General features: G+C 40.4%; 1 protein-coding gene across 2 annotated transcripts; it reads left to right on the top strand.

Moving 5' to 3' along the window:
• Positions 1–7,097: 7,097 nt before the first annotated feature.
• Positions 7,098–13,629, top strand: MRPL42 (mitochondrial ribosomal protein L42). 2 transcript variants are annotated; one of them, XM_071549934.1, is made up of 6 exons: positions 7,098–7,175; positions 7,915–8,074; positions 9,724–9,787; positions 10,692–10,776; positions 12,061–12,224; positions 13,494–13,629. In XM_071549934.1, the coding sequence occupies exons 2-6, from the start codon at positions 7,993–7,995 to the stop codon at positions 13,537–13,539; spliced, it is 441 nt and encodes a 146-aa protein (XP_071406035.1). In that variant the 5' UTR covers positions 7,098–7,175; positions 7,915–7,992; the 3' UTR covers positions 13,540–13,629. The 2 variants fall into 2 exon arrangements, with proteins under 2 accessions (XP_071406035.1, XP_071406037.1); XM_071549936.1 differs by lacking the exon at positions 7,098–7,175 and adding an exon at positions 7,185–7,759.
• Positions 13,630–14,287: the final 658 nt, after the last annotated feature.

Below are 14,287 nucleotides of genomic sequence, written 5' to 3'. Positions count from 1 at the left end.
GGCACTGAGTGCACAAATAGACCTTAATTGCTGTGACAGGCTCAACAGAGGCATCCACCCTCACCCTCTGATGAGTCTGGCTGTTGAGTCCTTCCTCAGCTGTGCCCCAGCTGTGCCTCCCTTACTGTCAGGGGCTCCTGGACCAGCTTCACACCTGCCTTGTTCCTGTGTCCTTCCTGATGCCCCCTGGATAGGCCCTGCTGCAGTAACCAAACTGTTCTGCTCACTGGCCTCTGGTGTAGCGGGGCTGGGCCTCGCTGATGGAGTCACTGCTTGGCTCAGCTTAGGGTGCCCTCAGCTTCTGGCTCACATCATGGGAGACCAGTGCTACCCTTGCTGCTTCCTGAGGCTTTGCTTTGGAGTTCAGAATGCCTGAAGATGCAGGTTGTTTTCAGAAAGGTGATATTGTCACGCTACAGTGGCTGCTGGTTTGTTATATAAAGCAACATTTATGTTTACATTTCAGAAGAAATTTAGGTACAGTGTTCAGTCAGACTGATGTCCCCTTTAGTTGCCATTCAAACAGCACTTTATTCCTACAGCCCAGCTCCACCAAGGCCTGCCTCCGCAGCGGTTATTGAATGTGTAGTTTCATGTCAAGGTTATGCCACTTTGTATTTACATTGCTGCTAAAGAGGGCTCCTGCCCTCCATGTCCACCACATACCACTGGTCCCACAGCTCACACCATGATCTCACCCAAGGTGAGTTAATAAAAAGCAGGAATAGCTCCTGGGCGAGCAGTGAGCTGCTGTGAACCACAGGCAGCCACACAACTATGCAGGTGAAGCACTAGCAAGGGGACAGGAACCCATACTCTAGGGTGTAAGAAGGAGGCTGTCTACAGTTCCCTTCTTAGGGGAAGCATGAAACCACATATTTGAGGTCAAGTTATACCAAACAGCTAAGTCAATCTATTAGAAAGACTGCCTCTTACTTCCCTTTCCCATCTCCTTCTACCATCCATCCTTCCTCGTACACAGCGTCTCCCCATCATTTGTTCTGTTGAGCTGATGCAATGCACTCACTTGGCTGAAAACCACCCCTTCAATCAGGTCTTCTGCTGTACTGGTGAATTGGTTTGGCTCACAGAGATAACAAAAAGTAACACAAGTGGAAGTGAAATTGCCCTCTGTAGTATATTAGTATTTAGTTATTAGTTATACTAGTTATTAACCCAGCCTTGGATGCCTCTTAGCCCTTTGGAGAAGCCACAGGCAACACTGAGCTCCTGCTCTCTTTCCCTGCCCTGTATTCCTGATCTGCTCCTGCCATTGGTGTGTATCTTTTGGGGTACAGGAGTTCTTTTGGGTTTGGGTTTTTTTGGCTGTGTTATCTTTCCAACCAGCTCACTGAGGCATCAGAGCTGGCACAAGAGAAGCAGCAGAAAACAGAGGGAGGTGTGGCAGAAATAGGATTACCCCCCCCACAGCACTGCCCCGCTCTGTTGGCTGTGCTGATCTTGTCCCAGTACACCTCTGTGACAGCCAAAATGGAGACCACAGTCCTCCTCCCACAAATCTGTGATCATCACACTGTTCTGGGATCACAGTGGTTCCAAGGACAAAGTTAGGCAACCAGTTTATTCACCAGCAAAGTGCTCTATAATGTCCCTGTAGGCAGGAAAGGTAAAGAAATAGTTGCAATTAAGCAATTAATACTCCCAGAACAATTCAATACAGCTGCTGACCATCTTCCTGTGACAGCTTTTGCTGTCATGGAGTTACTCACTGAGTGGGTGCATCCAGGCCAGCTAAGCCTGTGACTGACTAATCTTACTTCCTCCTCCTATCCCTTTTTGCAATATTATAGAAGTCTTACTGCAATCACAGCTCTATTTCAAACCCCAGATTCTTTATTTTTGCATGAAAGCATTTCTATATTTTTGTCAAGTGCTGCAGAAAATCTGTTCTACAGCAAAAACCAGATGTATGTATATATGTATGAATTGTCACAGTAATATCTGGATTTTACATTTAAAAGATTCAGAAAACCCTAGAGTATTTTACAAGAGTTGCTATCATCCCTATGTCCAAATGGAGAAACTGAGGCATAGAAGTGCAATGTTTTCCATTTAGCACTAATTTAAAGTGTCACTGGACAATTTCTGAATTATCCTAAATGGCAGGGCTAAGTGAAACTGTACTGAGGGAAGAAAAAAACCCCTCACTAGTTATATGTTTTACCAACCTAAAACATCGAATTGGGATGCTGTGAGTAGGAGCCTTCACTGTAGAAAATAACTTTTGATTTTTTTTTCATTAAGTGGCTTCTTGCATAGAGACATAAAATTGTTGACTTGAACTATGGTGATCAATAGGAACACAAATTATTTAGGTTGCATATGACTGCTTAGTTATTTACAGTTGCAGCTTCACTTCTTACTGGTGGCAAGATGATGGGAGATATGATAAATAATTAAGATGGCCTACTAACATAAGCCTTGGTGTTTACTCTTGGTGTTTACAGGCTGACTTAAAACATTGAAATCCATCTACAACATAACTTGAGAAGATTTGAGAATTAAGACCATAACTAAACTACAATATCTCATTAAAAATTTGATTCCTACCTTTATAGAATAATCTCACAGATTAAGATACATTATTTTGGGAGTAGAGGGCCACCCATTTCCCTTGTTAAGACACAACCTTTGCAATAAAACAAACCCATCCATTTACAAATTCAGTTCCACTTCTAGGAACAACTACATAGTACCTTTTCTACTTCAGATTTAAAAGGAAACATAGGAAACAAATTGCTTTTTCCTAGGAAGATTTTAAAACATTGGTTTCTATGAAAAAAAATTGTATTATATTCAGTTTGCCAATGATCCAGCCTGAATGATTTTACTAAATAACAATTTCCTAAATATGCCTCTGCAGCAAAAGAGCTAGAACAGCCAGGTCCCAGTTTTTCATTTCTCAGAAGGGCTGTGTATGTGTGTGGAATTGCTCACACAAAACCCTTGCCAGTCCAGATCCCATCTCTGATCTAAAAATTTGTTCCTCTAAAACAGAGCCAACCAGCTCTCATTACTACATGGTGTTGCCTAACTATAGTTCAAGTCTGATCAGTTAGAGCATTTCCTGGAGAGATTTGTAACTGACTACCTGAGTAAGAGCAGGTTGATGGTTTATCTTCAGTGAGAGAGCAACCTAGAAACCAAACTTGCCAGATTTTCAGGGACATGAAGTCCCAGAGGTCTAGAACTCACCATTAGCTCCTCCACAGTAATCTCCACAGGTAAGGGAGAGAACAACCTCCTTTCTTTGGAGCCACTGCAGACTGTGTGCCTCCCCTTTGCTGTCTACAACCTGCCGAAGCAAGCAAGGCCCTTGGCAGTTATTAATAACCCCATCTCCAGACATGCTGGAGAAGTGTGTAGTCATGCCTCGGAGCTGTCCTTAAGCGATTCCTGTTTCCCTCCCAGAAAGTTGTAATGCTGCTAAGAATAGACTTGCAGAACATTATGTGTCAGGGAGGGGGTAGACCTCATCTCCTATCTCCTAAAAAATCTTTTTATAGAAACCACCTAAAAATAACCTGGAAGCCTAATAGGGTATATTGTTCAGTTTTTTAAAAATAAAGTTCTGCAGTCCCTTCAATTGGAACCTTTTAGAACTAGGATTTAAGTTACAAGATTTGCCATTACAGTGATGTTTTAAAAGCACACAATTCCAGAATAAAATCCTTACAGAAATACCCACAGGTTACTTCTTAATTTAAAACTAATTATGCAGTAAGGATATAAAATCGGGGAATCCAAAGGCTGTTTTATGAATCAAGATTTCAGAGGGCTATCAAGTGTTCTGAATGAGTTCAAATAAGGTACAGAAGATTGATGACAGCAATCTCTGATGAACTTTGCAAGTGATATTTCATTGCAGCAATATGAAAGAGAACACTAAAGATGTGGTCATTTTCCTGGTGGCTGCCCTCCTGCCTGGAATCAGAAATTCCTCCCAGAGAACCATCTAGCATATGCTGTGCAGGAAAAAATAATACAATCATTGCAAACAAGCAGTACAGGCTGTAGCTTCGCATTAAAGAGCTTTTACTGTTCTTTACAATCTCATTGATGAAGCTGTTAGCAACTCAATTCCAACAGTCCATAAAATCCCACCATTAGAAGACTTGTTGGTCATATTAATCAGTAACATCAGAAATGCTACTTTTTCAAACTTGTGTCTGAGAAGAGCACAGGTATCTGCAAGTCTGTGTCTGTATGCAGTCCTCAGGAAGTGTATATGGCACTGAAGAGTTAAAAAGTTGTCTTGATTAAAGCGAATAAATCGATTTAAGAAACAGTAATGTAGGAGCACCACGGAAGTCTAATATTGGAATCATGGCTAATACCCTCAAGCATACTGAGATATAGTAGTTTTTATTGGGAGACAATTTCTAAGGGGCTAGCAAAAGGGTTTTAATTTATTTTTTAACAGTGGCTGCTTAATATAGAGAAGATAGAAAAAAGGAATGTCTTACACTGGAGAAGAAACAGGTATAATTTGCATTCATCTGCAGCTGTGAAAGGAGTTAATATCATGGTTTCCACTGGACAGCAAAGAATTTTTGTCTCCTGCGTGGGTGAACAGTATCCTTTGAGGAAGCCTCTAAGAATCAGAGGTGTTAACCACAATCATCATCATCAGTTAGGCAATCTTTTAAAGAAGCCATGACAACTAAGTCATAAGCACCTTCAAGACAAGTCAGAAAAGCCTTAATTTTACTTCTTATGTCCTAGGAAATTAGATCAAGGCTTAACATGCTTGTGTGACACATCAACACACACACATAGCACACATGGCGGGGCTCTGTGCTAAGGGACTGCAAGGTACATCTGCATACAGGTGTATCACACTGCAGCTGACCAGGAGAAAGGCACGAATCCTGAGCAGTTCCCTCGTTGTCACAAACTGCTCCCTGGCAAGAGTGACTTTGAAATACCTCTGTTCATCCCCACTGTGCCTATGGACCAGATATTCCTGAAGCTCACTCCTTAGATGAAGTTTCATTCCTTTCTTTTAATTTCTAGAGCACTCTTGCTTCAGACAGTTTATAACCATTTAATTTTTTTCAACACTGTCCTTGAGTATAAAGTCCTCAACATGTTTTATTTGTCCATCAGTAGAACCAATCTTGCTTGTATTCAGCTTCAAAAGGGCGGCCCTCATCCTAGCAGAAGGATTTCCTTGTGGAAATCATGAACTGGTACACAACAGAAGACACACAGAACTCCATTGCTTCTGTTTGGTGCTTGAGCACAAATCAGATGCCTTTGTAGCTGCATGCAGAAACTTAATGGAATGACAGAGTTGAACACCACAAATCTGGAGTCTTGTAGTGGAGTTGTATTCTCCCACCTTGTTTGCATCTCTCCAGGTAAGTATGTAAGACATTTTGGCCCATCTCCACCCCATTTTTCTATGGCTTAATTAATCTAATATTGCAAGAAACCCCAAAATGGATGTCTTCCATCTTCCACTGTACAGAAAAATAAGAGAGAACCCTTTGCCACTGCTAATGGGAATGATCAGCTCTTGACTAGTGATTTCTGGCTATACTTCTGCTATATTTCCAGAAGTTATCAGTGTTAACTACAACTCTGCAGCTGCAAAATAAAGTTAGGTAAGGATGAAATTGTGAGGCTTCCACTGATAGTGACATGAAATTGCAGTCCCACAGCCAGTGACTGTGATGCAGTAGTTTGAACATACCTGGAAGAGGTTGCAGCTTTTCAGAAGACATTTTCTAAGTCTCCCAAAGGGTAATACTGTGAAAGGAACGAAGACACAGTCTATTGATGTGAATTAGAGGGCTTCATGGATGTTTGAAAGCTTACAGTGCTGGAGCCATTTTAGATATAAGAACAGCAGATCCGATAATTGCTGATGATTTTTGCCTGCTCTTGTCTTTTATCAATGTTGTGTAAATATAATCTTGTCTTTGAAATGCTTTGTAAGTCGGTGTCCAAAAGAAGCAAAGCAAGTCACCTCAGAGCAGGAGTGTGCCTAGGGTATGCAGGTGAGTTTTTTGCATGCCTTAAATATTAGAAACATGCTATTTCATCTGCATAAACCTAGCCCTTCCCTGTGGAAAGGTCTTACAGGTACTGAGAGGGCTTGGCAGGCTGAACAGAGGGAGCTGGTTTTGAGTAATTTAACCTGAAGAGCAAGCAGGCGATGCTCGCAAACTTGTGAAATAACCAATAATGTTAGAGATGTCCCTTCAAATGCTGGGATTAATGGGGGTTATTTGGCAGCGAATGTAAGACTGTGGCACGTTCCTGGGACTGGCAGATGCATTGCTGCCTGCTGTCGGGGCTTTGCGCCCTCTCCCAGAGCTGATGCTGTGGTGCCCCAGTGCCTCTGATGGGGGTTTCGGAGCCCCTGAATCCCACTCAGCACAGGGACCACCACAGAGCACTGAGGGCAAGCACCAGGCGTTTGATGACAGGTGTAGAGGTCAAGGCCTGTGAGGAGTGGCTGAGGGAACTGCAGAAAAGAAGGCTCAGGGGCGACCTTAGAGCTCTCTACTACCTGGAAGGAGGTTGTAGCCAGATGGGGGCAGGCTCTTCTCCCAAGCAACCCGGGACAGTGTTGGCCACAGAGAGCCATTACTGGCTGTTGCACACTGGATAACAGATCCGATTTTTTGTGGGCAACAGGACTAGAGGAAATGGCCTCAAGCTGTGCCAGAGGAGGTTCAAGCTGGACATGAGGAGAAATTTCTTCACTTATTAAACATTGGCCTGGATTGCCCAGGCTGGTGGTGGCGTCACCATCCCTCGAGGTGTTCAAGAAACCACCTTAGGTGGCACTTGGTCCATAGTCTGGGCCTCAAGGTGGAGATGGGTTACAGGTTGGGCTCGATGATCTCGGAAGTCTTTTCCAACCTAACTGATTCTGTGGCTCTGTGTCTGCTTGCTCGGCCCGGCCCGGCCTAGCGCTCTCCGCCACGTCATTACGAAGCGGCTCAGGGCTTGTGGCGAGGCCAGGGCAGCGCTGAGGGCGGAAGGGACGCGAGGGGCTGTGGCCGTCGCCTTCTCGGCCCGCACTACATCTCCCAGCCTGCCGCGGGGCGGCCGCCGGAGCCGGAACGGGCGCAGCGCCGCTTCCGCCGTGCGGGTCCGGTCTTGACGCTGTCGGAGGGGTGACCGCGGATTGCGAACGGGTACTCTTGCGCTTCCTTGGGCGGATAACTGGCTTTTGTTGTTGTTTTTGTTAAGCTAAATGATTGCTTTAATTCTAAAAGTGCCAGGTTTCATATTTGCATTTGTGGTGGCACACGTGTCGTGTGTCTTTGAGCTGTCTCCAGTTACGTGTTTTATAAGTTTCTCGTTGAAGCAGTTTCTTTTTTCAGTAGACAGTGAAAACATGAGATGTCTTTCTGCTTCTGTGAAGCCTGGAGTAATATTTAGGGTATTCTAAAGGGTGTTTCTTCGTTTCTGGGTGTATTGCCTGTGAGCTGTGTGAAACCAGCTAGCTGCGCTTAGACAGACAGGTTGGTAACTACAGCGGGTGTTATTTATAAGTACTTCTGGTTTCGCCCTGGGTAATGGTATTTACATTGTGAACAAGAAGAACATGTCTCAGGAATAATTCTATGGAGTGTGCAGAAGGAAGGATGCAAATTTAGGTGCATGAGTACCATTTAAAAAAATCCATGAGAAGACCCAAGATTGGAAGCTTTTTTATTAAGTTAATGATGTATCTTCAAAGACTACCTCTCTTGTACTACTTTTGACTGTTAAGAAGGTAGGTACCAGTATCTTAAATAATATGGACGTCTAGACAATTGACAAATAATGAAGAATGTATTGCACAGATTTTATTTATCTTGAAGATATTAAAGATATTTAATTGTTAGTCTTCTGTATCCTGGACAGTTATGAAACTGTTTTCTTTCAAAGGGTGTTCTGCAAAGAAGAAGGATACGTGTCTCTCTGAGTTCCATCTAGTTCCAGGCTGCTTTCCCCTCTGCTGCCAGCATGGCAATGCCTCTCAGGGTTGCACGGTCCACCCTCCTTTGGATGCGTTCAGGAGCAACCTGTAATCAGGCCCCACTGCACAGTAAGTAGTGATGAAATTATAGAAGTCCTATATTAAAATTTGTTCTTTGAGAGCCTCTCTCCTGTGCTGTTTAAAGTAATGGAAGTGATTTTTCTATTTGAACAGAAATCTGATAGTCTGTGCTGTCTGCTAATAATTAAGGATATCTTGATCTGTTTTTTCTCTCTTTTTTTTTTAAAGCTTTCATGGTCCACACAGAATACTCCTCTCATTTATTAAGTTTGTAAATACCACCCCTCTTACCATTGAGTAGCATTGAAGATTTATTTTTTTCAGACTTAGAAACAGGGGTGAGTAAAGGCTACAGTAAAATCACATTATTTAACATAAACAGAGAATAAGTAGAAACAGGTAATACTATTTCTTAGATTTTTGTTCTTGTTTCAGATGTCAACAGAAAGACAGGAGAGCTAGTAAAGGAGATAGAAAAGACATTCATTGAGAAAATACAATGGACATGTTACATTTTAGAGGTAGTGGGAAGGGAAAGAAATCTTAAGAAGAAATACAAGCTATTTCCAGCTTACCAGAATGCAGTGTTGTAATTAGAAGAACTGAAGCATGGAAGTGCTAACAGTAATTCTGAATTTAAAAATTTTGCATCTAAAATACTTCTGAGAGGAAAACACTTACACAGAAGTTTCTTCTTGGTTCTTTCAGCATTCCCAGTCTTGACACAATGAATGTTCTCCCCCTCCACTATGAAAAGCCAAGAAGAATCATATTTATATTAAAACTAAAGATTATCTGCATAAAATAATGTCAGAAAAAAGTTGAAACCTTTTTATGACTTATCTGAAAACAGAAGGCTCAGAACATCTGAAGACTTGGTTCTTGTGATCATAATTCCATTCTTAAAGTGCAGTGGTAGAAGAGGCCTCACTGGTTGAAAACTTCCAAGTGGGTTTGTGTTGGATTCTGGCAATAAAGGAAGGGGTTTCCCACTAAAAGTCAATTTCCAGGCACCTCCCAGGCCCATCCTGGGTGTGCATTCCTGCATCGCTGTGGGAGGGAAGATGCCTGTAGCAGGATTCCTGTGTAAGGGACCAGTACTTTATAACACCTCACATTAGGTTTGTGTTTGGACTCTGTGATCTTAAAAGTCTTTTCCAATCTAAATGATTCTGTGATTCTGTAAAAAATTTGAATCAAACCAAGGGGAAGGGACTTTGATTTGTAGGCCAGGCTCCTGCTTAAAGCAAGGGCAGCTCTGCAATCACATCGAGTCACTCAGGATTTGCTGGAATTTTGATTTTTATAATAAATATTGCTATTAATGAAATTATGCTTTTCCCTGTAAGTCACAAAGTAATATTCTTTGCATATATAGAGAGAATATTCTCTAATGATGAACCCTCTAGGTATTTTGTTCATACTGTGAATTTTCCTAGGAAAGCAATACAACTCAAAAGTACGTGTAGCTCATCGCTCCCTGGATACTGTGGGTTTTGGATTGCATTAGCTATCTGTGTCATAACATGAACTTCTATTCAGACAGTATTTGGCTTTTGTTAATCTAAAACTGAGCAGGATTATAATCCCCAATTAACACTTGAAACAGAATGAATATTGCAAAGGTAAACATTCTTAAATGAGCACACCTCTACCTGTTTTTACATCAGTGTTCTTTACTTGGGTTGCTGTTGCAGATGGAGCTGTGTATCATGCCTGCCATAAATCTACCTACTCTGTTCTCCCTGAAGACTACAATTGGTATGTAATTGTCCTTTTACATGTGGCCTTTTCCTGTAAGGTTTGGTTCAGGGCTACTTTCTCTGTCATGAAGGTGTCATATAATGGCATCAAACACATTTTCTGCCAGTATTGGATATATGTAATAGTTTTAGCTAAAGTACTGTTTCCAGTAGTAATGATTGAGAAGTTAATATTTAAAAAAATAAATGTAATGAAAAATGGTGCAGGATTCGTTCTAAACATGCTGATGACCCCAGGACCCCACAGTTATGCCTGTGGGAGAGCAAAAGTAGCTTAGAGTAGTAATTTCCATTGATGCTCCTTGTTAAGACAAAGTCCAGGTATTTTTGTACTGCTGTATGGGAAACTTGTGTAGAAGTGGGAAAAGACAGTACAAATATAATGAGAAACACAGAGTTCATGTCACCCATGGCTTTAGGAAGCTTAATGTATCATGGGAAGGAAGGTGAGAAAAGACCTATTCTCACCAAGAAATTCTCAGGAGGACTTCATGTTCATCAGCTTTTGCCAAATATAAAAGTGGGACCCCCAAACAGAGCTTTGTTTCTAATTTTTTCATTGTAGGTGCCATACTTCTTATAAAGGCATGTTGTCCTAGAGATCATTATCCCCATCTATTTAGAGTTGTATATGTAACTATAAAAGTGTTAAAAACTTGTTTTCCAACCCATATTTTCAGCTTTTTTTAATACTTTTATCCCTTTTTAATGGAGAGGAAAGATGATGATGTCTGGGGGAACAAAAAATTGGAAGTTCATATCAAATATTTGTGACCCTTGTTTTATGGAAGATTATTAAGTATTCATAAATGCAGGGTCAAACCCAGTTTTGTTTGGGATTTGAACTGCTCTGTTGTTCAGCATTTCTGAAAATTGTAAGAGTTTATTTTATATTTTTATAGCAAAGTGGAACTTGCAGTGACATCAGATTTGAAGACAATTGTCTGCTACCACCCTTCGCTTGAGATTCCATATGAACATACCAAAGTATGTAAAAATGTACACAGTTGTATTTCTTAGCCTTGTAAAGGCATTTATTAGTTCATCGGTTTGAGTCTTTAGGGCGTCTCTTTTAATTTGAAATACTGAGATACTTTTTAGTATGTGATTAGCATGTCTGTGAAGTAACTGAATGATGAATGTTGCTGCTGCCACAAGGAGGAACTTAGTTGAATTGAGGGAAAGTGCATTGTAAGAAATGCTCGGATATCACAGCATATAGTAACTCAAATAGAATTAAATAAGGCACTGAAATACTTGTGGACTGCTGAGAAAACTGGTGCCTGTCTCTAAGCGTACTACTCAAAGAGGGTGTTTGGAATGCAGGTTATGGTGCACACGTCCTGCTGTGCACAGATGCCACAGTCTCAGCAAGAGGATATAAAGAAATGCTGCTGCTACTGTTTGCAACTCGAACTTCAAATTCCATTCAGCACTCTGAGTTCTTAAAAGCCAAAAAAAACTTTAAATATTGATTTTTATTTATCAATAGTACTTTCAATGTGTTCTGTACATTGCTTAAAGCAAGTCTAGTGTTGTGGTTTAAACTTTTCTAGTGTACACTTCTTGTTTGAACTTCCAGTTCTCATGTGCAAGTAAAATACTGCAGCTGGTAACTATGCTGCTGATGTACCCCCCCAAAAAATCTCCATTGAAATTTCAAACATTTTTAGCACTCTCTGCCTGCAAGTTACATATGGGTATTTTTAAATCTGTCAGTTGCACATGCCTCAGGAAAAACAGGTGTAAAAGACTAAAATAAGAAAAAGTATTTGTATTAATACTAGCAGTTAGGTTTCCAGTTGAAAACAAACTACTTTGTCTTAGCTGATGCATAAAAAATTCAGAAGTGCCATTCTTCTCAAAGGTACACATATTCTAAAAGCTTTTTAGAAGGAAGACTGTCACTATGAATAAAATTCTAATTAGGGATAATGTAGATATTTCTGGGTTAGTAGAACTGAAGCTTATGATTCAGCTAGTGTATTTTAAGACTGGGATCAGCAATACACGAATGCTTGTTTTAGGGGTAGGGGAGGATGTAGCACCTCGAGTAATTAGATGTTTCTAGACAACTGCTCCTCAGTGGTGCAGTTTCATTTGAGATGGACAGGTGAGAGCAATAAACAGCCTGTACAGTTACAGGCATTTTTCTGTACTCCTTTGGTTTCAGCTGTTAGATAGCATTACAGTTTACTCTTATGTAGCTTGGCTTTTTGACTTTCTCAGAAAAGAGAAAAAGGACATACACATACATTACTGTTTTTATAGCCCATACCACGGCCAGATCCAGTGAATAATAAAGAAGAAAACCTTGATCAAGTTTTGAAGTCCAGATTGAATGAAAAAGAGCTAAAGAATAATAGAGGTCCCACAATTGAAGAGCTCAGCAAAATGTTTTACACAACAAAACATCGCTGGTATCCTGTGGGACAGTAAGTATTTTCTTTTCAATGATTGTTCCTTTTGGAAGTAAAGGGAAATACAGGAATAATTTAATGACGAGATTCAACCTAGGATGAATCATGTGAAAAAAGATACCTCTAGCACATGGACTCTTACATAAAATCTTAAATGGAGTGTTGTGTAAAGAGAAGACTGTATTTCATGAGGGGTTTTTTTTAACACTGCCCCTTTGGTAGCCTTTGCCACCTTTTTTTTTTTTTGTAAGTATGTCACAGTGTAGAAATTTCTCCTACCATCTAGTTGGCTATTGGTTCACATCGCTTATTAGAGTTGCATAACAGAATCTAGTATGTAAAATGCCCTGGGTGGACATAACTAAATACAGCTTGGAAACATGCATTGTCTATTCCTTAACAACTTTTCCAAGAAAAACCCTCAATTGGATGATCTCAGACTTAAGAAGAGTTGAGGTTTTTCGTTTGAAATGGTGAAAAATGCACCTTGGTGTGCTGTGTATTCAGAAATTGAGGCCAGATGCAAATATGGATGTCTGAGCTTAAAGAGGAACTATGTACATTCAGATACACTAATGGAACCAAGCAGTATTCTGTTTTGTGCTCCTCCCTTCCAGTCCATGTTACTACATCTTCTGATAGCTGCTAATTTTACAGCTATGGAGATATAATACAGTAAATTTTTTTTGTTTTGTTGTCCTCCAAAAACTCATTAATTAATATGCTTTGGGAATAGGTGTAAGGAATGGAACAGTAGTACTGTCATGACCAAAGGGTATGTGTCACTTTAATGAGGATCAAACAGAATATATCTTGTTTTAGAGTGCATAATTAAGAGGAAAATATGAATCAATTTTTGTAGTTAAGAATTTGATTTTTAGTTTGTATACAAAATACTACACTATTTAACTCCTGGCACAACTCCTTTAAACATCAGATCTCTTTGTTCTGTAGCAATCATTTTAGCCAGTGGGAAAGCTGACCATGTAATAAAATTAACTTCACACAAAGGATTAAGAATAAACAGCAGCCTTTGTGCCTATTCAGCTGCAGAACTGATTGGATTATTGTGTGCTTGTAGCAGATGTAGCAATAGAAATGAGTAGCGTTATGTAACTCCACAAACAACAGAGATGACATCTAATGAGTGATGATGGGTTGTGCTTGTGTATCTTGTGTTTCGTTTATATATGTAACCTCAGATCACTCACTGGGGGCAAAAATATCAGGAAAATAAAGACTGTCCACAGTCCTTGTATTCACTGCAGCCTTTTTTTCTTCTAGGTATCATAGAAGACGGAAGAATCCTAATCCTCCTAAAGACAGATAATTAAGATAACTTCTTGTCCATCAGCACTTTGCTGTTAATCATTATTGGAAATAAAAATTACAGAAAGTGAGGTGTTTGCCTATGATAAAACACGCATAACTTCATTTTAACTGTTACTTTCTACCTCAACCAGTTGACAGAAAACTGGCAGTGATAAGATGAGGCATCAGTGAAGGCAGTTGTGCATGCCTGGTCAGCACAGGGGTCAGTCTTAGAATGGAGAATGGGATGTAACAGGCAATGGGCTGCTCTGATTAAACTCAGTCAAAGGTTCATCATTGGTAAAGTGAATCCATGCAAGTCTTGTGTGAAAACGGGACTCCTGAAAATGGACACGTTAGGGTTTGGTGTTTGGGGGGGCGGGTGATAATTTTTATTTTCTTTAGAAATCCAGTAACTGAAATGCAGGTGAGCTTGAATACTGAGCTGTTATTGAACTTGTGTTTATGGAAAATATTATATGAGGTATTTATGAAAACAATTTAATAGTTTTCCTTCTTCTGTTACACTTGTAAGTACCTGGTTCCATGTTTAATTCTACATCAGCCAAGTGATTGTATTTAAGGCTATTGTTGTGGACTAAAAACTGGCCAACTTGGTTTTAATTTTATCATCCAAGACCTAGTAACTTGCCCTTCTAAATCACCCATCATTCTCAACTATCTGAGAACTTCTGTGTGCATTTGTGGTTCATAAGGGTTTTGTTGTTTGTTTAATCCCACCCCAGCTATGGTTCCATGATGATGCT

The sequence above is a fragment of the Pithys albifrons genome, chromosome 3 (genome assembly GCF_047495875.1).
Source record: "Pithys albifrons albifrons isolate INPA30051 chromosome 3, PitAlb_v1, whole genome shotgun sequence".
Lineage (NCBI taxonomy): Eukaryota > Metazoa > Chordata > Aves > Passeriformes > Thamnophilidae > Pithys > Pithys albifrons.
Note: the sequence above shows the minus strand (reverse complement) of the source record. Positions and strands in the feature narration are given on the sequence as shown.